This window comes from Coenobita brevimanus, chromosome 65 (assembly GCF_032717465.1).
Source record: "Coenobita brevimanus isolate Jiangsu-jjx chromosome 65, ASM3271746v2, whole genome shotgun sequence".
NCBI lineage: Eukaryota > Metazoa > Arthropoda > Malacostraca > Decapoda > Coenobitidae > Coenobita > Coenobita brevimanus.
In genome coordinates this window covers 50654177-50678516 of record NC_137018.1, presented here as the reverse complement: position 1 = coordinate 50678516, position 24340 = coordinate 50654177, and the positions used below count along the sequence as shown (strand labels likewise).

The 24340-nt window shown below is 41.4% G+C and overlaps 1 protein-coding gene across 1 annotated transcript in view; it reads right to left on the bottom strand.

Annotated features, from left to right (window-relative positions):
• Positions 1–17813, bottom strand: part of LOC145404829 (N-acetylated-alpha-linked acidic dipeptidase 2-like) — a 34541-nt gene extending 16728 nt beyond the window's left edge. The window contains exons 1-9 of the mRNA XM_080276327.1: positions 17736–17813; positions 17327–17428; positions 16597–16753; positions 12182–12302; positions 9850–9995; positions 8680–8869; positions 7411–7501; positions 4573–4760; positions 972–1174 (exon numbers count right to left, since the gene is read on the bottom strand). Coding sequence (XP_080132453.1) covers positions 972–1174; positions 4573–4760; positions 7411–7501; positions 8680–8869; positions 9850–9995; positions 12182–12302; positions 16597–16753; positions 17327–17428; positions 17736–17743 — 1206 coding nt within the window. The 5' untranslated portion in view covers positions 17744–17813. The remainder of the gene's footprint in view (positions 1–971; positions 1175–4572; positions 4761–7410; positions 7502–8679; positions 8870–9849; positions 9996–12181; positions 12303–16596; positions 16754–17326; positions 17429–17735) is intronic.
• Between the last annotated feature and the right edge of the window lie 6527 nt (positions 17814–24340).

Genomic DNA, 24340 nt, shown 5'->3' with positions numbered 1-24340 from the left:
TCTACAGACCATACAGAACAAAGCCCTAAAAATAATCACAGGTAACTTGCACAGCTACTACACCCAAAGACCACCTACATCAAGAAACCAAAGTCCTCAAAGTCAAGGATCATCTAGATAGCACTCAAATTCTCGCTGCAGCCTCCACAAACCCACAACATCCACTACACAACATGGCAGCACATCCACACACACCAAGGAGTATTGAAACAACACCCTGCACACAATTCATACACAAATTCTGTCATCTCTCCCCCCTTGCCTGCCTCAGACCAGCTTCCAGAAGCATATCCATACTCAAATCACTCGCCGCTCCATTCAGTCACTTAAAGACAACACACAGTTGCATGCATGGCCTCCTGATATCCACCCTTCTGAATCTTATCTCCCTCATGAGGACAGGGTCCACCTGGCCAGGCTGAGATGTGGGCATCATCCACCCTTCTTTAAGTTATCAGAAGAGGCTGGATGACTCCGTCGCTGATGCCTGTCCACGATGTAACACAGCACCCTATACTATTAAGCACATTATGGAGGACTGCACTGCACACAATCACGTGTGCCAACAACACAACATACACTCCTTGAGAGCTCTGTGGGAAAGCCCAGTCTTGGCCGTGGCCTTTCTTAGGGACTCAGGGCTGTTCGGCCTGACGGCCTAGGGAACAACTACTACTACAAGAGTACTACTTAAGTCAACTTGCAAACCACACTTGTATTTAAATACAGTACACCTATCAATCCTGCAGCCCAAACAGTAAGTTCCTGTTATGTCACTTTTTTTTTAAATATTCATTTTTGCTATCAGGTCTATAGCGTATTACAGACTTGTACCTAAAGTTACAACAATACTGTAAGAAATGTAGCGAAAATGAGGGAATATTTACTAACACTTCCCACAAATCCCTAACGTATAATGAGGATTGCCTATATATTTTTTTATGAACCCATGAAGCATGCCCCTGATGTACCTCAGCCCACTCGACTGAGCCAATAAGTCCGTGCTCCTCAGCTCCCCAGCTGCAGAACACAAGGGTACGTCTGGGTTGCCACCCCTCCTTCAGTAGCTGCCCTAGAACACGTGCTGTCTCCAGGAGCTGTGCTGTGCCACTGGAGGGATCCACGGCCCCATACCCCCAAGCATCACGGTGGTTTCCGATCAGCACATACCTGTCTACAAGAGTGGATGGAGAGAACAGACTTAGTTGGGCAGGGGGTATATACAATACATGTGGGGACTTAGTATGTACTTTAAGTGTAAGGGCTGTTAGTACAATGCCAAGTACAGTCAGTACAAGCCTTAAGTCTGTGATGTGTGCAAGCAATATGCTACTTTATGTGAAAAAACTCTGAGACATCCTTCAAGTTAATAAGTTAGGGGAAAAAAAAAAAATCAGACTTCTAAGCAAATTATTACAATACTGGGTGCCATGTAACTACAACACCACTGTGGGCCACCAGCAAAATGTGTGGACAAGCTTTTAAAATCCGGATACCCAGCTGTACATACATAACTTTACATAAGATGTGCATGCATGCATGCATGCGGACGTGCGTGCATGTGTGTGAGTGCGCATGCACACACATAAGCAGACAGTGCATGAATGCAGTTGATAATCTTCCAACTATCACAATTTATAACTTGTTTGTGCCTGTTCTACACGGAATGAGTGGGTCAAATGTCCTGTAAAATGCTCAGTAAATCAACTGGTAGAATGACTGATAGCTTAACACCCAGTTATACTCAAATTTTTAATAGAATTGATCGTATGTATTTGGTAGCTTGGCTTCTGCTTACATCTTTTTCAGCTAGGTGGTTTTCGTAAGTTAATGTTTCTATTGTGAAAGATAAAGTATTTTCCTATATGCAGAGATCACCACCATCATCTAGAAGGCTTGGAGGAAGCAGAGGTGTAGAGGAATTAAGAAAGATAAAGACTCAGAAGGGTTTGATGAAAATGACAAAATAGCAAATCTGACTAATGTTACTAGAGTGAACGGACCTGATCAAAAAGTCTGAGTATTAAGAGGGAAAAATAAAGCTAGTAGAAGAACAAAATAAATGAAGGGATGAGATAGATGAAGTGGTCAGATATGAAACAACTCGAGGAAAAGATAAACAATATGGTAAACCAGTATTCAGTCACAAGAGAAAGCAAAAAAGGGCAAGAGTATTGAAAGTCAAACTGAACAGATGAAAACAGCCAACAAATGTAAGTAAGAGGCAAGGAAAACTCTTGCTGAAATAACAGGGAGTACAGAAAATCTGCTAGCAGATGTTAGCATTAAAGTAAAGAACAAGGCTGAGACAGCAGAAAATAATGATACTGTATCTGGAGTAAAAGGAGACATGAAAAAGTTAAAATCTTTTAAGGGACACAATGGGAAGAAACAGATCAGTGATAATATCTGGCTACAATATAACACAAATAAAATCCAGAACAGAAAAGGACAGAGAAGACAAGAAGTTTATTAAGAACCTACAAAGGAAGTTAACAAATGATTAAGTGACAGAGATATATTAGAATTCCGCAGGACTGGAAAATACAAAAAAGATCAAATCAGACCCCTCAGTGTGACTTTTCCAGTACACAGATTGTATACACAATTCTGAGCACAGCAAGTGAGGTAAAGGACATTGAAGTGTTTAAACATGTGATGATAAAAAGAAATCTTAGCAAGGAGGGCACAAAGGTATTAAACGAAAGTCTCAAAGAGGTCAAAAAGATGGACAGTGAGAGAAATGACAATGAAAAGGCTATTTTTTTTTTCTACACAGTTGTGGGACTGCAAATAGGGAAGTGGTGGGTAAAGAGAGTATAAATGATTCAAGCTAGGTGGAACAATTGATATCTAAGTTACTGGGAGTGAAAAATACAAGTACTACACTAAGCAGAAAACCAGATGTGGTATACTTAACAGACACTAACATAATCCCAGAATAGCAAGCGAAGTTTTGAATACAGAAGACTATGCGATAATGGAGGAGAGACAGGGGGAAGGAGAGGAGTGGGGAAGTGATGACAGTGATAAAGAATGAATTGCAGATTATGGAAATGGAAACTGATGATACTCAGGCTGAAGTGGTAGTGGTGAAAATAGTAACCAAAGAGGGAGAAGTATTGGTTGTTACAGTTTATATGCCAACCTTCAAAAATGCTTGGCACAGAGATTACAGTGAAATACTGTAGCTGACAAAACTGAGCAAATTATAAGAAGTATATGGTACTAAGGAAACTGGAAAGGTGAAGCAGCTATTTTAGCTGGGGATTTTAATAGCACTTTTAACAGGACTGACTCAGACCCACGGGTAGAAGATAATACTTGGGATGATGAATTATTAAACGTGGCAATCAGATTCCCTACGTGACAAGTGGGTTGGAGAAGGGTTAGTGCCAATCCCCATAAAACAATTAACTCAGTGATACATGGCCATCCCTTGCGAAATTATGGCATCTGACTGTAAAGAAACAGATAGACAGATTACTTTATTAACATATTAATGAATTTACAAGAGCTAAGGGTGAAGGAGAACCTTCAATCCCAGCCTTGGTTTTCAATATGCAAGAAAACTGAATAAACGAAACAGAATAATCTCCACCCTTTGGGAGAAGTGACCATGTAATAGCCGAGTGTAGATTATAGTGTCATATGGTACAACTGATAGTAATGACCAGTACAAAAAAAAAAATTTAAACTGTAATAATAAAAAGAGGCACTGGTAGTTGTTAAGACTTTAAAAGATACAATCATGAAATAAACTGAGAAAAGGAATGAGATATAGTAGATGTGGAAAATCAGTATGAACAATTTTATGACATTTAAATCTAGGATAGAGAAATGCATGCCTAAATTTAAATGAGGAAAGACTAGTAGGGAAAATGGTTTGATGCAATATGTATTAGGCTAAGCAAAAATGAGACTAGCTGTGGATGACCAACAACAACAACAACAACAACAATAATAATAATAACAACAATCAGGTTTTTCGTTTTTTGAAAGCACCAATTATTCCAAGGAATTTGCAAGTGCTAAAAAAGCTACATTGCTACTACTATATAAGGTATATATATATATATATATATATATATATACACACACACTATATAAGGTGTATATATATATATATATATATACTAAATAAGGTATATATATATATATATTATATTATATTATATTATATATATATATATATATATATATATATATATATGTGTGTGTGTGTGTGTGTGTGTGTGTGTGTGTGTGTGTGAAAGGAGGTTATTCAGGTTATTCATGAATTAGGTACGAAAACATAAGTCCAATCTTCAACTATTACTGTTACATTTACTGATTACCTAATGGGTAAAAAATAGTGTCCCTCACAATTTACCCATAAGGTCATCAATAACTGTAATTCAACAACAGCTGACAACTTGATCCATGTGTATATAATATGCATTACACAAAATCAACCAAGAATAACCTCCTGAAGTTTGGCACACATTTCTAGGGACACCATGCATGTGTGCACATGTGTGCACGTGTGTGGGCACACACCCCACACACAAACTCATTCTCTCTCCTACCCACCAGGCTCAACACTGCCCCTAATGGTAGCGATGACATTGTATGACTTAAACACTTTGTTTGAGTTGTGTGTACTGAGTCGCAACTTGTGGCCCGAGTACTGAGAGAGGAGCTGGGGGCCTAGCCTGTATGCCACATCTGTCAGTCCACCTTTCCATTCCTCAGGGGTTGGGACAGTGCTGTCCATGAGTCTGTGAGGAGTATAGAAGGATCAGAGGGAGACAGGGCGGGTGGGTCTAGATGCATGAGTTGAAATCAGGAAATTGTATAACGTTCTGGGAGACTGAGAAAAAAATAAGAAAGGAAGAAGGAAATTGAAGAGAAGTGGGATGTTTGGAGGTTGAAGAAGTGGATTCTACATTAAAAAAAAAAAAAAAAAAAAGGAGAGAGAGAGAGAGAGAGGAGGAGAAGGGTAAGGCAATGGAAAGGTAAGAAAGAGGAAGGAGGAAGGGAAATGAAATGTTTATACATACCATTTATAAAGGCTCCAACATGCTTGCATGCATCTGCCTTTGTCATCTGATTGTGGCTCTCCACTGATCAATCTCTGGCAGCCTCCCTAATCAGTCCCTTTTCTGTGAAGTCACCCTCAATGAGTAACTCTATCTTGTGCAGGGTTTGTGATAAGTGGGTGCATAGGAGATGTAGTCGTAACAGAGAAAGCCTGGAAATTAATGCTGATTTTGTGTGCATTGTGTCAGAGAGAGCAAGTTGGTTGTCAGGCATGCAAGGTCTGATCTTGCCGGAAGAGTCTCTTGAGTGTGTGGAGAAGTTTTGTCATTTGGGGGACATGTCATGGGCTGGAGGTGGAGCTGAAGCTAGCTCTGTGGCTAAAGTGAGAAGTGGCTGGAAGAAGTTAAAGGAGCAATTGCCTCTCCTGACGCTGAGAGGGCTTTCCCTCCATGCTAAGGGATTTTTGTATGCAGCATGTGTTAGGAGTGTAATGTTGTATGGTAGTGTGACTTGGACAGTAAAGGAAGTGGATATTTGTAGGCTCAAATGTACAGAAATGACAGTGTGTTGATGAATGTGTAGTGCATCCTTGAATTTGAGGTCTGGGCAGGCTAGGACTGTGCAACTGAAGAGTTAAGAGGATGGATTGGTCTTGAATGTAGTGGTGCTCTGATGAGGAGGGGTAGATTGAGATGGTTTGGCATGTTGAGAGGATGGAGGATGAAAATTAGGTGTGGAAGGTGCAAAATGTGAATGTTGGGAATAGGGTTGTGAAAGGCAGACTGAAAAAGACTTGGGACAAGGTCATAGAGTGTGACCTCAGGGATAGGGGACTGAACTGGGAGTATGCCAGAGATCGAGCAGCATGGGACCTGCCATTAGGTGACCAAGGCCAAACCATGCAAGCATACCGAAGGCTTTATAAAGATACAATACAATACAAAAGCAGCTTTAAAAAATAACACTGTATAACACAATAATCCCAAAATTATACCAAAGTAGCTTGAAAAACTCTTGAAAATGCTCTAACACCCATTGATAAACTCCCCCAAATTTTTCTCCATTTTTTTTTTTTTCTTTTCTCCTTGCTCAGTGTCATGGTGTGTGTATGGGCTGTGTAATTAACTTACTGTACTGTACTTGTATTCTTCTGGCACTAACCATAACACTTTTGGCAATAACTGTAATAACAATAAAAATAATACTGTAATAATAATAACAATACTACTACTAATAATAATAATTTGTGGTAGGTGGGGGCACTCACCATCCACTCACTCAATGTAGTGCTGCTCTTGGGTGTCTGCCCTGTCCTCTCCTCCCTCCTCCTTTCCTTCCATCATCTTCTATCTTTCTTTCCTTCATTCTTTCCTCATCCTTCTGCCTACGGGTGACTTTACACTCCCTCTTCTGCTTTTCTGTCCTTCATTCTTTCCTCTTCCTTCTGCCTATGAATGAATCTACACTGAGTGACAAGCCAAATGGTTCCCTGTAAACCAGGAAACCATTTACTATGCTGGGTGGTAACCATACAACCAAATTTTGACATCTGGTGGTTTAGTGGGTGATTATTGTGCTCCAATCGGATTGAGCCTGTGAAGGTTTATATCCACGGGGTGGTTGGGGTCAATTGCTCACGTAATGCCACTCAGGGATGAGTGGGGTTGGTCACTCTCATCTTAAATGTCAGGACCAACTGCCTGGCCCCGGGCTCCTACGCTCCTCATGGGGCAACGTAGGACTGGATGAAGGATGGATGGATGAATAATAAAAATAATAATAAAATCTGTGGTACGTGGGGGCTCTCACCATCCACTCACTCAATGTAGTGCTGCTTTGGGTGTCTGTCCTTTCCTCCCTTCCTTCCTCTTCTACCTTTCTTTCCTTCATTCTTTCCTCTTCCTTCTGCTTACGGGTGACTTTAAACTCGCTCTTCTGTCTTTCTTTCCTTCATTCTTTCCTCCTCCTCCTGTCTACGAGTAACTCTACACTGAGTGACTAGCCAAATGGTTTCCTGCAGACCAGGAAACCATTTACTATGCTGGGTGGTAACCATATAACCAAATTACGGCGCCTGGTGGTTTAGCAGGCAGCTGAGGCGCTCCAATCGGACTGAGCCCGAGTAGGTTTTTATCCAAGGGGTGGTTGGGGTTTATTGCTCACGTAATGCCACTCAGGGATGAGTGAAGCTGGTCACTCTCATCTTAAATGCCAGGACCAACTTGCCCAGCCTCAGGCTCCTTTGCTCCCCATGGGGCAACACTGGATTAGATGATGGATGGATGGATAATAATACTGTAATAAAAATAATAATAATGATGATGATGTTGATGATAATTATACCCCCTTCCAAACCCTACAAAAACCCTTGAATTAACTCATACTCACTTGAGGATAACTCTGGCGTCGTCGTATCCAATGGGCTGGCAAGGGATCTTTGGAAGCTTAGCCTCGGAAATGTTAAGGCGGTATGCATTCTCTGGGGGGGGCAAGCATGCAAGCAATTAGTTAATAAAGCAAATAATCTCTCTCTCTTTTTCTCTCTTATAAGCAAGCAGTCTAACTGTCTCTGTTTTTCTATATATCTACAAGTCTATCTATCTATGTACCGTATATCTCTATCTGTCTACTTTTCTATCAGTCAATATGGTCATCTGTCTAGCTGATCTACTTCAAATACTGTACATGTCTTTTGCAATACATGTCTTTATTTTTCTCAGTAAGTCCATCTACCAACCTATATTTTACTCCATCCATCTTCAGTTTTTACTAGAATACTTACAGCAAGAAGCAAAGGCTACTGATATCAAGCTGAAAACAAACAAGTCAACAGGCATGTTCTTCATACAAAATAATAAAAGTTCTGATCCAATAACAGTCACTTGCAAAAATATTAAATAATGTTCATAGTTTTTAAGCATCTAGAATTTATTTCAGACAATAATAGCTTGAATACTCTCAACTGCAGAAGCAAATTTTATACCAAAATTAATTACATTTCCAGGTCATGTCCTATTTAGTTTCCACTCGTTGTAACACGACAGTTTCACTCAACTACAGAAAGCCCTCTCATATCGAAGGGGCTTAATGAGGCTATATCTAACACTTATATTTTGAGAAGTTTATCATAAGCCTAATAATATCAGAAATTACTAGAACAAAACAAATAAGACATCCTTGGGCTCAATGGGTTACTGTTGTAATGAAGCTTTTATAAATCATTTCTGAAAAGTTTATATGGCACTGAAGTATGTCTTTACCTAAGAAGTGTGAGTTACCATTAGAGCAATTTTCTACTGGCACCAATTTATCCTTCTATCAACCCCTATATCCCTAATCCTAATTAGTGGACATCCACTTTGTAATGAGAGAGTTGCTCTCACCCAAACATATAATATCCTACAGCATCTACAACCCAGGGAGACTGTAAGACCTCTGCCAGCTTAACCCCCTACCCTTCCCTTTCTCTCTATCAATTCTCCTGTTCCTCTATCCCCAGTCCCCTCTTCTCAGTAAAGCAGCCATTCCAGAGAGTGGAATGTTTTCACTTATATAGGTGGTGTCTCTCTGTGTCTCCAGTCTGGGCAGTTATCCCTTTGAAAGTTAAGGAATCTACCAGTCCTTCTATCTAACCCTCTATCCCCTATCCCAACTAACCTGTAGATGGCCATTCTGGAGTGAGAGGGTCTCCATTTTCCATTTTGGTGGTGCCCCTCTGCATCCCCGATCCAGGCAGCCAGAATGAGTTTGGGTATACCTTGCTTGGCTCCACACCTTCCCCGGCCACATCCTCAGGATCGGAGAACAGGATCACGCCCAGGGCGCCTCTCTCCTGGGCATGTTGCAGCTGGGGATGGCAGCAAATGGTGCTGGATTGGTCAAGAGTGTGTGTGGTTGTTTGTTTTCTATTATCCCAGAATCACAGTATACCTTTAACCCTCAGATGATGAAAGGCCACCCCTGAGCTGAATAAGATCATATGGTGATAGAAAAATTTCTATCATTGCCAGACCATCAAAATGCAAGATAAAATTAATGAAACTCACAAAAAAATGGCAAAAATTATAGGTAATTAACCCTCTGCAGGAGAGGATATTCTTTAGGCATTTTATTCTGGGTTAAAAAAAAAAAAGGTCATAATTTATCCCACTGAAAGACAGTGTGAGGCAGGATTAAAAAACAAGGAATCAGAATGCATGAACAAGGCAAAACTATCAATAGTACTCTCAGTGCACCAGATCACTAATTCAAACATTGCACAACTCTCCAGAAGAGAACCCTGACTCCTCCTCACAGGCCCAATCATCTACAGATTTTCACAATTTCTACTAAAGAGAATCAATTTATCAGCAACCAGGTAAGAAAAAGGATATTAAACCCTTGTGATGTCCTTAATTCCTTCCATATACAAAGACTACTTGGGCAACTAAAATGGCAGGGTATACTTCTACATGTCTACCCATGCAACCATTCAAGCAGACAGTGATCATGTTTGAGAGGCAAGTGTTCTGAACAAACAAGAAAACCACCACCACATCCATTAGCCTTGTTCTCCCTAAACATGGGACCATAATGAGCAATAACCATGATTCTAGTAATGTTAATTCTACCATGACCATGTCCTAGCACAATCACCACACCCAGCCACAACTACATACTAAAATCACTGAATTCCTGCCCTAACCATCACCATGCATCCAACTTAACCTGGCCAAGCAAAACATAGGCCAAGCAAAACACAGCCCAACCCAACTCAACCTAACCAAACCAACCTATCCTAACAAGCTACCTTAACCTATCGTGGCTATCATCACCATAGCCACTCACCTTATTCCCTCTGAATATCTTGCCATAACGAGCAATAACGATGGTCCCAGTGACGTTAATTCCCAGTTCCTCCAGTTTATCGAAGTCCTCCACTCTTCCGTAGTTAGCGTACACCAGGCCTTCACCATTGTTGGTCTCCACGTCAGCTGCAAGAGTAAGAAAGTGAGAGAGAGAGAGAGAGAGAGATAGAGAGAGGAGGGGGGTGACGACTGGAAGACAGCAAGACAGTAAAAGGGTGAGAAAGAAACTGAGTGAGACAGAGAGGAGGAGATGGGACTGAAGGGGGTAAAACAGAGTTGAGGAAAGAGAAAATGAAGTGTGTGAGAGAGGGAGAAATGATGGAAAGGACTTAAACTACAGTTTGCCTATCAATTCTGTTGTGTGTGTGTGTGTGTGTGTGTGTGTATGCGCGCGCGCACGTGCGTGCGTGTGTGTGCGTGTGTGTGTGTGCGTGTGTGTGTGTGTGTGTGTGTGTGTGTGTGTGTGTGTGTGTGTGTGTGTGTGTGTGTGTGTGTGTGTGTGTGTAGCAGTTGGGAGGCAACATTGTTACCAAGCATAACAGCAGAAGTTTTCACTTCACCCAATATGTTTTGATGTGAATGACAATGTTTTTAATATACTCTGATCAGTTAAGTATGCTTTATTAATCTTTTATGAGTGAGACAAATATATTGCTGACGGTGAGATAGTGATGGTGAGTGAAGTGGCTAGAGACATTTTGTCTATTGTGCTCCCAAACAGAAATGCCGTATTGTACTTCAGTTGTAAATGAGTACAACAGCACTCTGTAGTATTAAAACTGTAAACTATACCCATTTTAAACTAACTTGGCCCTTAATATCACCCTTTTGCGATTTCTCACATCTTTTTCATATTGCTTCTTCATGACTAGTACAGAATTACTACAGTCTGTTATGAAATCTCAGCAATCATGATGTGGAGGGGGAAATTTCAGACCAAGCTAGGGTAAGAAGGGTAGGAAACACAAGTACTGTGACCCACTGCGCCCCATGTAAAAGCCATTGTTCTAAATAGCTAATGACAGTTCAGTGGGTTTTGTGGTATTCTTTAAATCTAATTACTTCTATATCAGGGCTTGTTATAACAAGGGCTTACTGTAGTCAATGATAAGTCGAGATCTGATGTGAGAAAATTCCCTAACATCGGAGGTGTAGAGTATGAATCAAGCATGATCCATGAAGGGTAAATATTCTGCTATAAACTTCATTGTACTGTACTTGATTTTTTTGTGGTTTTTATTCTGTTTTTGTTATCTAAGATTTTAATATACCATACACACATACAAGCAACTGCTTTACAGATAAAGAAAGTGTATTTCTACTTGCAATGACCTTTGTATTTTCTCTAACAGATGAAAGACAGAAATATTGAATTCACCCGTGTTGTTTTAAAGTCATTTAAACAAAAACAGTATTCATCTCTATTAACTGACATATATACAGGTATTATTTAGGCTTTAATGGAGGTGAACTTTAATGTCAGTTATTGTATGAACGATATCAGACGGTTCATGAATATAAATACAGTGTTGAAACATAGTTAAGATGGCAATGTGGCCCTAAGGAACTTCTTGTGAGGAAGGGGCTGTTACTTTTTTTTTTTTATGGTGGTACAGTTCTTTTATATAATAAAAAAAACAATGATGAACAGCACTGAATGGAGATTCTGAAAGGTAGATATGTATCTGAGCGAAAACGACTCACATCAATCAATGCTTTCTGCAGTGCTGGACAGTGAAAACTTAATTTTTTTCTCAGAACTGCCTCTCCAGGATTAGGATCAGTCTTTCACAATGTTGTATCTTAGATCCACAAAAATACGGTGATCCTTCCCTGTACTAAACAAAGGGTGTGCAGGTGTACAAAATTAGGGTCATCATTTTTTTTCCCACTGCTTCTCCTATTTGTGCCTATCTCTAACTCTTTTGCCTCTCCCAGTGTTCTTCCCTCTAAGCTACAATGTACTGTACTGTACTTCGTTCCTCATGACTAATATACTCCCTGTACTAATCAATCCCTATGTGTCAAGTGAGGTTGGTGAAGGATTAGTGCCCCTCTCTGTAAAACAATTAACTCTAAGCCCTTGGCCACCCCGTTTGGGATACATGGCGTCTGGCAATGGATGGATGGATGGACTAATCAATGACACCGAAGGTGTACACAAATTTGAGGTCTTCATTGCACCCAATTTCCTTTTTAATATCTTTCTGCAACCTTTCTACCTCTCCACAAGTACCTCCCTGTAATCCGTGTACTTCCTCAAGACCCTTGTACTCCCCTACTCTCTTCCCCCTCCCCCCCTTTGTACTAACCAGCAGGTGTGTAGGCATTAAAGGCATGTACAAAGTTGGGGTCATCATCGCCCTCCTGGAGAGGCTCTTCCTTATAGTGGCTGGTGAAGATGATGTCCCCTGCAGAGTTGGTGATGGTGATCTGTTGAGGAGAGATGGATGAATTGGTGGATGACGGGATGGATGGACGAACAAGTGCAAAGGTAGACAGTTTGATGAATAAACAGATTTCCCTACATGAATGGATATAAAGTAGTGTATATACTGTACATGTAGCATCGTTTCGTTTCGTTTTTAAAGGCTCCAACATGCTTGCAAGCATCGGACTTGGTCACCTAATGGCGGCTCTCCATGCTGCACAATCCATTGCAGCCTCCCTGTTCAGTCCCTTAACCCTGAGGTCACACTTAATGACCTCGTCCTATGTCTTTCTCAGTCTACCCCTCGTAACCCCACCCCCAATATTAACACTTCTCACCTTCCTCACCCAATTATCATCCCCAATCCTCTCCACATGTCCAAACCATCTCAATCTACCTCTCCTCATCACAACACCAATACACTCCAGTCCCATCCTATCTCTCAACTCTTCTATCATGAACCCAGCCCCCCCAGACCTTGGACGCAGGGACACACTACACATCCACCTAATCATTGTCATTTCTGTACGTCTGAGCTGGCAAATATCCTCCTCCTTCACTGCCCAGGTCTCACTACCATACAGCATTACACTCCTAACACATGCTGCATACAAAGGCCCTTTAGCACGTAGGGAGAGTCCTCTCAATGTCAAGAGAGGCAAGAGCTCCCTGAACTTCTTCCAACCACTTCTCACCCTAGCCACAGAGCTAGCTCCAGCCCCACCTCCAGCACACAACATGTCTCCCAAATAACAAAACTCTTCCACACACTCAAGAGATTCACCAGCAAGTTCAATTCTTTCACGTCTGACAATCTCCACCTGCTCTCCCCGACACGCCGTACACATAAAATCAGCATTATCTCGCAGTCTACCTCTGATACCACTACATCTCTTATGCACCCATTTATCACAAACACCGCACAAGATGGAATTACTTCCCACGCCCTTGTGGCAAACTGCACATGGCCACTCTCCCTCGTCTTTGACAGTACCGCCACCAACCCTAGATAGCATACATTGATTAAATGCATGCCCATATGCATATACATACCACATGTGCATGCATGCATGCATGCACATGTGCACACACACACACACATGCACGTACACACACACACACAAAATGCATACATATTTGAACAGTCCCATATATAATGGTACATAGAAAGATATCATAATCACATGGGAGCAAATGCCATGGGATGCATAGCCTCAGTCGCTCTCTGACTCTATCCATTGGGATCCCTTCATGCTACTCTCCAGGCTGTGATCTTTCCCCCTCTATGTCTCTCTCGACAGGAAGGATCAACCTGCTCCAGCCATGAGTTCCATGGCCTTCCCCTTAGTCCCCTCCATCCCGGGTTAACTCTCCGAGAGCTGAATGTCACACTATCGTGAACATGAAATAGGGTACAAAAAACCCACACTGGCAAATGAAAAAGATGTACAGTATTTCCAAACAGTTTCGGTGACAGCTGTCGCCCTCTTCAGTGGATCTACTGTATGACCATGAGTGGTACATACAATTATTGAGAAGCTGCTTATATGCAGGGTAACCACACCTGGTCTCTGTTGAAGATGAACAGTAAGTAGTTTCTTGGAAGAGAAATTACCTAATTGTAACATTGCTCTTGACATGCCACATGATGTCTTTCTCCAACTTATTAGACTATGTGTGCAATGTAATGCATTCTCTTTTGGTTCTCAGTTTTTTATGAAAAAGTTTGTTATGGGTATGGGCTTGCCCCCTTCTCATATTCTTAGCAACCTGTACATGGAATATTTTGAATCCAACCTTCTTACCATCATATCTCCTCAAAATCTAACTTGGTATAGGTATGCCGATGTGTCTTCCCTTTGGCCAGACATATAAATTAACTCTGAAGATTTTCTCACAGAATTAACTGCATCGGCTCCCTCAATTAAAGCTGAATGGGAAAATAATGGTTCCCTTCCATTTCTACATGCACAGTATTTGTGCACTGGGATGAACAGGGGACACTAAGCTTTTCAGTACATAGGAAACCAACTCAGTGCAATTTGTGTACAGTATACAAAATTATTCATATCACCACAGTTCCACTAAAATGTCAGTTATTTCTTCTATGTTTCTTGGGGCACTCAGAATTAGCAGTTCCAGTTGGTTTATAAGGCATGTATATTTAAAGCCAGAAAAGCCTTTTCTGTACCTAGACCAACATCACAAAGTCAACAAAAGGAGCTGTACATCACAGTACCATGTGTCAAAACTTAGCCTGGTGAAATCTGTGAGTCATGATTTGGTTGTAAACATTGCAGTTACATATACTTTCACTTTAAGATCAATGTTAATACAGAATAAACCAGTTAGTAACGAAACTGCAGGGATGTACAAAGTTCCATGTAGAGACTGTGACTTCAGTTTATCTGATGAACCTGGAAGGGATTTTTTTGGTACAAATGTAGTAAAGTCATTATAAGAAACACAGGATAGTAGAAGCTGTATGTATACAGAGAGAATCATTTTAACCATCGTGAAGGAATGTATAAATTAGATCCAGTAATGAGAGGATTAGTGGCAGTCTGTCTCCCCCCCCCCTTCCTCCCCAAATAGCTACGTCACTGCCTGGTTTATGGGGATGTGGATTTTTATGGTCAATGACACATAAGACACTCCTCACCCTCAATTTCAGGAATTAACTGAAAAGATGATACTATGACTCTCTCTCACTCATCATTTTCTTTTATAGACTTTACATAGTAAGATAATGAGAACATGCCACGCTGGATCACAGAGTTTTGTGTATCTGTTACTACGCAACTCCCCCCCCCCCATATCTGTCTCCTCCATTTATCTCCCTCCATACATAGGTCTCACAATTCCTTTGACAATGGCAACAATAGCTTGCAACATCATCATCAAGGGCATTAACAACGCAACAGGAACAATTGCTACTACTACTGCTACTACTACTACTACTATTACTACTACTACTACTCTAACAATGTACACTAATTACAAATATATCCTACCCCACATAACTTCCCCATTTCTTAATTCTTCCACTACATAAACATTCTCATGATAATTTACTCATCAATTCACATGGTAACTGGGCACCTTATTTAACAGTACAGTAATATCAGAGTAAATTAGCTATTTATTAATTGCATTAGTACGATTAAGAGGTCTAAATTCATTTCACCTTAATTTGGCCCAAAAAAATGGCATTCTCTGCATCTTGGACGCTGCGTGATAACAGATCAAAACTAGAATATGATGCTAGTCACGAAGAAGTGCTTTGGGATGGAACCTTAGTTTTGCTTGCACTGTGATAACGCCAATAGGCTCCAAAAAGATGAAAAAAATGTGGTCCAGTTTGTTCAATAACCTAAACAATATACAATAATGTGAAAGCAAGACCTGGAATTACCAAAACTGGATGGGTATATGCGAAATGAACCCAGATAACAAGGGGGAATTATAAAATACACTTGGGGGTTATAAATACTTAGCCTGCATCCCATTTTATATATCAGCTATATATAAAATACTGTATATAAAAAACCTATATGTTAGTAGAAGGGCTATGAAAGGTTTTATCTAATCCTTCCAGCTTGAAAACTGAAGTAAATCAAATGATCAGAAAAGAGCATGAAAAAAAATCACACAACGTCCTCCATGTATGTGTGTGTGTGTGTGTGTGTGTGTGTGTGTGTGTGTGTGTGTGTGTGTGTGTGTGTGTGTGTGTGTGTGTGTGCGTGAGAGAGAGAGAGAGAGAGAGAGAGAGAGAGAGAGAGAGAGAGAGAGAGAGAGAGAGAGAGAGAGAGAGAGAGAGAGAGAGAGAGAGAGAGAATGAATGAGTAAAATAACTGTTGTGTTAATAATATGTTAAGAAAACGGACAAGTGGAGAGAGGTGGATAAACCGGTCGCCTTAGGAGTAAAAAATAGGATGTTGTGTGGAGGTGTTAGAGACGACCTTGGAAAGCCCACGGTACACACACACACACACACACACACACACACACACACACACACACAACCCCTCCACAACCTTACAATGTCATAACCTTCAATCCCAATAATTGCATATACTGTCTTTATATCTACAACCTCCTACACAACCCCAATATCATTACCGTAGCAAACCTCACTGTGGTTGGCGGGGTTTGGTTTAGAGAGTACGACACCAAGGCACCCATCAGATATGAGGTGGTAAAGCCAGCAACCTCAAACGTTTTCTGTAAGAACCCCACAGAATAAACCACCGCTCCCAATCCTACTCCACCCCCTCCACAACCCCTCGTACATACCAGGTTGGGGTTGTTGGGGTCAGGTAAGGAGAGTAGTACGTTGTAGGACACCAGACGTGAGGTGGTAAAGCCGGCATCGAGAAACCTCTGCTGTAACATCATGGCCAGTGCCTCGTCTCTGGGGCTGCCGGCAATGTGGGGCTCCTTCGACAGCTCTCTGGGAGTGGCCAGGTGCAAGGGTTAACTGATGAGGTGGGTTGATGGTGTTAACAGACGGTTTGGATTACTGATGTGATGAATTATATAGGAGTCACTATTGGTGGGGTTCCTTCAATGCTCTGGCCTGGGCAGGGGAATGAGTTAACTGACGGAGTCGATTGTAGAGGGTTAACGACTGTTATACTTGGACTGATTAAAACTGGTGTTAAGAAGTTATTATGGAAGTGAAGTGTTTCACTGGTATCCTTGGTGGTAGTTCTTTTAATGAAAAAATGAAAGAATCATTGGCCGAAAGCCTACAAGAAGCTTTTTTCTTTTTTTTCCCTCAAGAAAAAACGGTCTAAATACACACACACACACACACACACACACACACACACATACCTATCTATCTATCTATTTATCTATCTATAGTAAATAATATAATATATATATATATATATATATATATATATATATATATATATATATATATATATATATATATATATCTATATATATGTCAGAGAGAGAGAGAGAGAGAGAACCCATAACAGGATACAAATAAGTACAGTACTGCAGGTTGTCTCACCTGAGATTCTCCCTAATGTTGTCGCTGCTGACCAATTCAATGATCCTGTCGTTAAGGTGGGAGTCTGCCGTCCACCCATCACGAACCAGCTTTTGGGACAGGCTGGGGTAACACGGGATATTACAAGGCGTTACTCTACCATGACAATACAAGCATTATATGTTACACGAACGACAAGTATTAATGATGACATGATGATGATGACGATAAAAATAATAATAATAATAATAATAAATAAAAATAATGATAATCTCACTGTCAGTCGTACGCAAATGTGCCCCTCCACATACTTATTAAAATGCGAGATAAAGAAATACAAACAACAGAATTAACAAATTTACAAGACGTCACGTTATCGATGGAGATAATAATAAAACGACCGTCAGCCAGGTAAACGGGCTTGCCTTACCTGTCCATGGAGTCACCCGCGTAGGTCCTGGGCGTGGCGAAGTGACCAATAAGCCCGCCGATAAGCAGGGCCACCGCAGCCACCGCCGCCGTTACAACCACCGATTGCCCCACCATCTGCAATTGCAAAAGAAGGGATAGCAATTTATGGAGGCCAGAATATAATGGGAGTTGGAATTTGATGGAGGTTAAAATATGATGAGGGTTGAAATTTAATGGACGTGGAATTTGGAGGTTGAAGGCGTGGTTCGAGGATCATATTCAGAAACCTTCCTAGGCTAAACCTTGTCTTTTCATGGCACGCCTCTATATCATTCCCTTAGCACTTCTTCGTGATTAGCACCATTTTCCAGGTGTTACAACTCAACCGTCAAGAAGGGCGAGATGATAATATTTGGCAAAGTTCATGTGAAACGAGGATTTGGCGAATTTTAAGGGATGAGTGAAGGTTTATGACTAACTCCTCCAGTTCCAAAAATCCCCCCTGAGCTAAGTAAAACCGTCTTGAGGCAGAAAAAAAAAGAAAGAAAAGAAAAAAAAGGTGCTGGGAGTGAAAAGGACTAATATACCAGATCATTTCACTCCACCCCAAGGACGTGTTTTGATGATGCTGCTGCCTTCAGACGATTTTCTTCATACTTTTAAAACCTGAGGGATTACACACAGCCCTCATCAATCATCTTTATACTGGGGTTTTCTTTCAAGTTGAGAAGAAAAAATCGCCCGGTAACCTAACACTGAAAGATGTGGCGTTTGGAGGTTGTGCAAGGTAGGTGAGAAAAGATGGAAGGAACGAAAAGAGAGAATGAAGATCGAATGCAGGAAGGAAGGACAGATGGAAGGAAGGGAGGCAATGAACGAATGATGAAAGGAGGGAAGGTAGCACGGAGGGAAGGGAGGGAGGAAGGAGAGGACAACGGGCGAATGAAAAAGGGAAGGAAAGGATGGAACAAGAGGACGGAGAAGAAGGAAGGAAGAAAACGAAGGTATGGCAGACGGAAGTAGAGAACAAACGAATTAATGGAGGGAGGGAGGGAGGAAGGGACAAAGGAAGGAAAGAAGGTAGAAAAAATTATAGCTTGTGATCAACTTCCTTTGCATTGTCTATTAGTCAGCCAATCTCTCTCTCTCTCTCGTGGAAATCAGGACGGGCCCATTAGTAAACATATAAGACAGAACAAATAACAGATAGATAAATAGATACCAAGGCAAATATAGATAGATATAATGCCTGAGAGATAAGGAACATAGATAAGGATACATGGTAAAGACAAGATAACAGATGGACAGACATACATACATACTGATAGGGTCATAGATAGAGAGGTACACTTAAAGGAGATAACGATGGGCAGACAGACAGATAGACATGGATAGATGGATAGACAAATAGATATAGAGATACAGGTGGAGACTGATAAGGATACAACTAAACTAATCCGACACACACACACACACACACACACACACACAAACACACAAAGAGAGAGAGAGAGAGAGAGAGAGAGAGAGAGAGAGAGAGACGTGATTACCTACCAGATCTTTCCCAGTGTGTGTGTGTGTGTGTGTGTGTGTGTGTGTACAATTACGCAAAGAGGTATAACAGCAGGTAGCTAGGTGGGTAGGTAGGCAGGATGGTGAGTGGGTGTGTAGGCTGACTGGTGTGTAAGTAGGACAATTAGGTAGGTAGGTAGGTAAGTATACAAGTACCGAATATGTTGTTGTTGATGATGATGATGATGATGGCTGTTATTATTATTTATTTATATTTACGTTCTGACCTTGGAAGTGAAGACGTAACTTATACATTCAGCTCCCGAGGGCCCAACAACCCTTCTACGTTTCACACTCCTTCGCATGTCACCGTTTCGACGCTAATATCAACCATCCATACTGAATTCATGCCACTGTTTTCCCACTCAACTGGTGTGATGGTAATATTTTTTTTTTTCTTTTTTTATGTAGGTATAAGTAGGTAAGTGTTCTGGAATGCATACGCAGGCGAGGCAGAAGCAGGTGAGTATTAATATTAGCATGTATGTATGTATTTATGTACGGAAAGTATGTATGTATGTATGTATGTAAACTGGCTTGTAGGTAGGCCACTGTGGAAAATATGTTAGATGTATATGAATAACAACACAAAATTTTGGCTTCACAATGCTTGCTCCAATACTTCCACCACACACTGCCAAAAAGTAACGGACAATTTCCCTATGAAGCACGTGCACATTTTTTCGGCCTGGAATAGTGATACAGTCTTCGCTCTACCCAAAACAACTTCATGTGTTCTATGTACAGTGAATTAACCCTCCTGTACAAACACTTCCTCCTCTTTCCGGCAATTTGCAATAATCTCACTAAGAAATGACGACTTCTTTCCCTCTTTTTCCCCACCCACATGGTTCTTCTTTCCTCCCTCTTTCCCACCCACTTGGTTCTTCTTCTCTCCTCCCTCTTTCCCACCCATATGGTTCTTCTTTCCTTCCTCTTTCCCCAACACATGATTTTTCTCTCCCCCCCCCTTCCCACCTACATGGTTCTTCCTCTCTCCTTCCTCTTCTCCACCCAATGATTCTTCTCTCCTTCCTCTTTTCCACTCACATGAATCTTCTCTCCTTCCTCTTTTCCACCTACACGAGTCTTCTTCTCTCCTACATCTTTTCCACCCAGACGGTTTTGTAGCTGTTCCTCTTGTGACAAAGCAGAACTCTACTCAGACTCTTCCACCTAACTCTACTGTGGATAGTTTCAGTGATGTCCCTCCTTTCCTGTCCTCTATGATACGTGTCTCCCATTAAAATTCCTCAAGTAATGGACTTTCCACTTCCTCTCCCTCGGTACCCTTAAGACGTACAGTCCCAATGAAGTCCATCCTGTTGTTATCAAGAAATGTGCTTCCATGCTGACATCCTGCCCAGATAAACTCTTTTGCTTTTATCTGTCACATTACATCTTTCCTTTTTAAAAGTTTACTCTCAAGCACCCTGTCCCGAATAACAAAGAAATAAAGAAGCTGTAACGTCCAAACTGCTCTCCAGAGGTTTTTCTATCCTTTCTTTGCCTTAATCTCAAATTTCCTTTACCCTTTTTATGCCTTCATCTCAAGTTTCCTTTCCGGTCGTCATATACCTACTATTGAAGTTGTCCACCGTTCTTCTAAAACCACCAACAGCGGTGTTCCTATGGGTTTTGTCCTTTCATCAACTCTCTCCCTTCAGTTCATCATTGACTTTCTGAGCTGCACGGTCAAAACAAAGTCTGTTCGCCTCTCCTACCTATATTCCACCGCTGAATTCGTAAGCGCCTAATGTGACGTATCGGCCTACTAATCGCTATGTTTTATTTCCGATGGGGTTAATTCAGGCTGTGTATCTAATCGTTCCGTTTCTTTACTTACCTGAATAAATTCGCCGTGTTGAGGAGGTTACAGGAATTACAATGGTCAATAAATTTATGTATTATGTATGTATCTACCTATTTACCGTCAGAAGTATTAAATGGTGGTCACAAACGAGTCTCTTCCATGTTACCTGTCCTATGCCATCTAGCTGCCATCTCTCCGACTCACACACACACATCCACTCTCTCTCTCCCTCCATTTTATCTTCGGTCTTACCCTCCCCCTCACAAACACGCTTCTGTTATAGTCGGTCTCCCCTTCCCTCTCGCTCATATACACGCTCCTAGTCAGTCTCTCTTTCTCCCTCCATTCCACGTGGCCAAACCCTCACTAAAGTACCTCGTCGTAATAAAACACAATTCTTTATAAGTCGGTGCACAAATTCTATCCTCCTTCCACTTGGTCTCTTCCGTCTATCCACTCATCCACATCCATCCACATCTATCGTCCAGTCACGCGCCTGTTCTTCCATCCATCCATATCTGTCTACTCGTCTATTATTGCCATCCATTTACCATCCACTCGTCTCTCTCATCCCTCAGCATCTGTTCTCCATCCATAGGCCTATTTCTTTCCATCAAACATCTATCCTTCATCCACTCTATTTATTATTATTTTTTTTTTTTTTAGCAATCCACATATATTATTATCCAGCTATCCTCCTCCTCTCTCTCTCTCTCTCTCACAATCCATCCTCCATACATTTATTTTTTTACACACTTCTATAATTTCAACCATCCATCAACTTGTCTACTTCTTCCGTTCATGATCATACTTCTCCTCTGTTTTTTCTATCCAACCATCCTCTACCCACTCGTCCATATTTTCCATCTATCTTCTATCTATTCGTCTATTTTTTTCCATCTATCCTAAATCCACTCGTCTATTTTTCCATCTATCCTGAATCCACGCGTCTACTTTTCCATATCTTCTATCCATTCATCTATTTTTCTCATTCATCCAAGATCCACTCCTTTATTTTTCCATCTATCACCTATCCACGTCTATTTTTCCATCTATCCACTAGTCTATTTTTCCATCTATCCTCTATCCACTCGTCTATTTTTCCATCTATCCTCTATCCACTCGTCCGTTTTCCCACCCATCCACTATCCACTCATCTATTTTCCATCTATCCACTATCCACTCGTGTATTTTTCCATCTATCCACTATCCACTCGTCTATTTTTCCATCCATCCACTACCCACTCGTCCGTTTTTCCACCCATCCACTATCCACTCATCTATTTTTCCATCTATCTTCTATCCACTAGTCTATTTTTCCCTCTATCTTCTATCCACTCGTCTATTTTTCCATCTATCCTCTATCCACTCTTAAATTTTTTCACTCATCTGTTTTCCCACCCATCCTCTATCCACTCGTTTATTTTTCCATCCATCCTCTATCCACTCGTCTATTTTTCCATCCATCCTCTATCCACTCGTCTATTTTTCCATCCATCCTCTATCCACTCGTCTATTTTTCCCTCTATCTTCTATCCACTCGTCTATTTTTCCCTCTATCTTCTATCCACTCGTCTATTTTTCCCTCTATCTTCTATCCACTCGTCTGTTTTTCCATCCATCCTCTATCCACTCGTCTATTTTTCCATCCATCCTCTATCCACTCTATTTTTCCATCCATCCTCTATCCATTCGTCTATTTTTCCCTCTATCTTCTATCCACTCGTCTATTTTTCCATCCATCCTCTATCCACTCGTCTATTTTTCCCTCTATCTTCTATCCACTCGTCTATTTTTCCATCCATCCTCTATCCATTCGTCTAATTTTTCCATCTATCCACTCGTCTATTTTTCCCTCCATCCTCTATCCACTCGTCTATTTTTCCATCTATCCTCTATCCACTCGTCTAATTTTTCCATCTATCCACTCGTCTGTTTTTCCTCCCATCTACTCCCTCACCTTCCAACATGCACAGGTTCCACGTCCGTCCGTCCCCCTCCACGCCTCAGCACACAATGAAGGCGGTAGGAATGTGGGATTGTGGGGCTGGACTACGGAGACACCGAAGTGGGTTGCCAGGCAGGGTGTGCACTGAAACGCACTTAAGTTTGGGAGGGAAATAGCCCAGGAGTAGTCCAGTGGTGTGGCGGGAAATAGCCCAGTGGTGTGGAGGAAAATGGCCAAGTAGCAGCCCAGTGGTGTGGCGGGAAATAGCCCAGGAGTAGCCAAGTAGTATGGCGGGAAATAGCCCAGTGGTAAAAGTGGACCCAAGAGTAGCCCAGTGGTAAAAAATGGACCAAGAGTAGCCCAGTGGCAAAAAATGGACCGAGTAGCCCAGTGGTAAAAATGGACCAAAAGTAGCCCAGTGGTAAACCGTCCAAAAATAGCCCAGTCGTAAATAGTTCAAATATTCAGGGTCCAGATCTCCCAACACCCCTAGATAAGGACATTCTTAAGGACGAAGTTACGACCTGCTACGAAAATTATCACCGAAGGTATTTCCTGACCGTTTTTCTTAGGCCTTCGTGGGAGTATCGTGGTAAAAACGTAGCTGTGTCGTCCTCCAATCTCCGTAGTCAATCACAGCATCGGTTTTTGGCGCTCGGCTTTAACTATGGCATAACACTGACAGCCATAAGTAGCCTAACACTGACAGCCAGAAGTAGCATAACAATGACAGCCATAGGTAGCATAACAGATAGCCACAAGTAGCATAACACAGACAGCCATAAGTACTGTTCACATACTCAAGGGTCTTTCCACGTTAACCTGCATCCACTACTATACTCCTTTCACCTTAACCTGGGCCAGAGTTATGTCCTTTTGCAGCTTATTTCACGTAGCTCAGTGGCGAGGAAGACAATACTACAGCTCTATATCCTTTAGCTAGCACTTCTTTCTCAGCAGCACCAGCACCATATTCTAGGGTTACTTCACCTTTACACCTCAGCAAGCAGGATGGAAAGATGGAAATGTTAGGCCAAGTAAGAGTGTAAAGGGTATAGGAGGTACTAAGGACTAATACCGATCCACTTCGTGACGATAAATTTCGAGACGTTGAACACTGATTTGAAACCCTGTGTTGTGACCTTCCGAAACAACAAGCTTTTCAAAGTACTGAGTAGCTAAGAATTTCATAACCGTTCGTCTTTAAAGCGAAGCGAAATTCCTCATTGAAATTTTACGTTAAAAGGATAACTACCTTTTATGGGAGCGTGCAGGTAACTAAATACAGGTA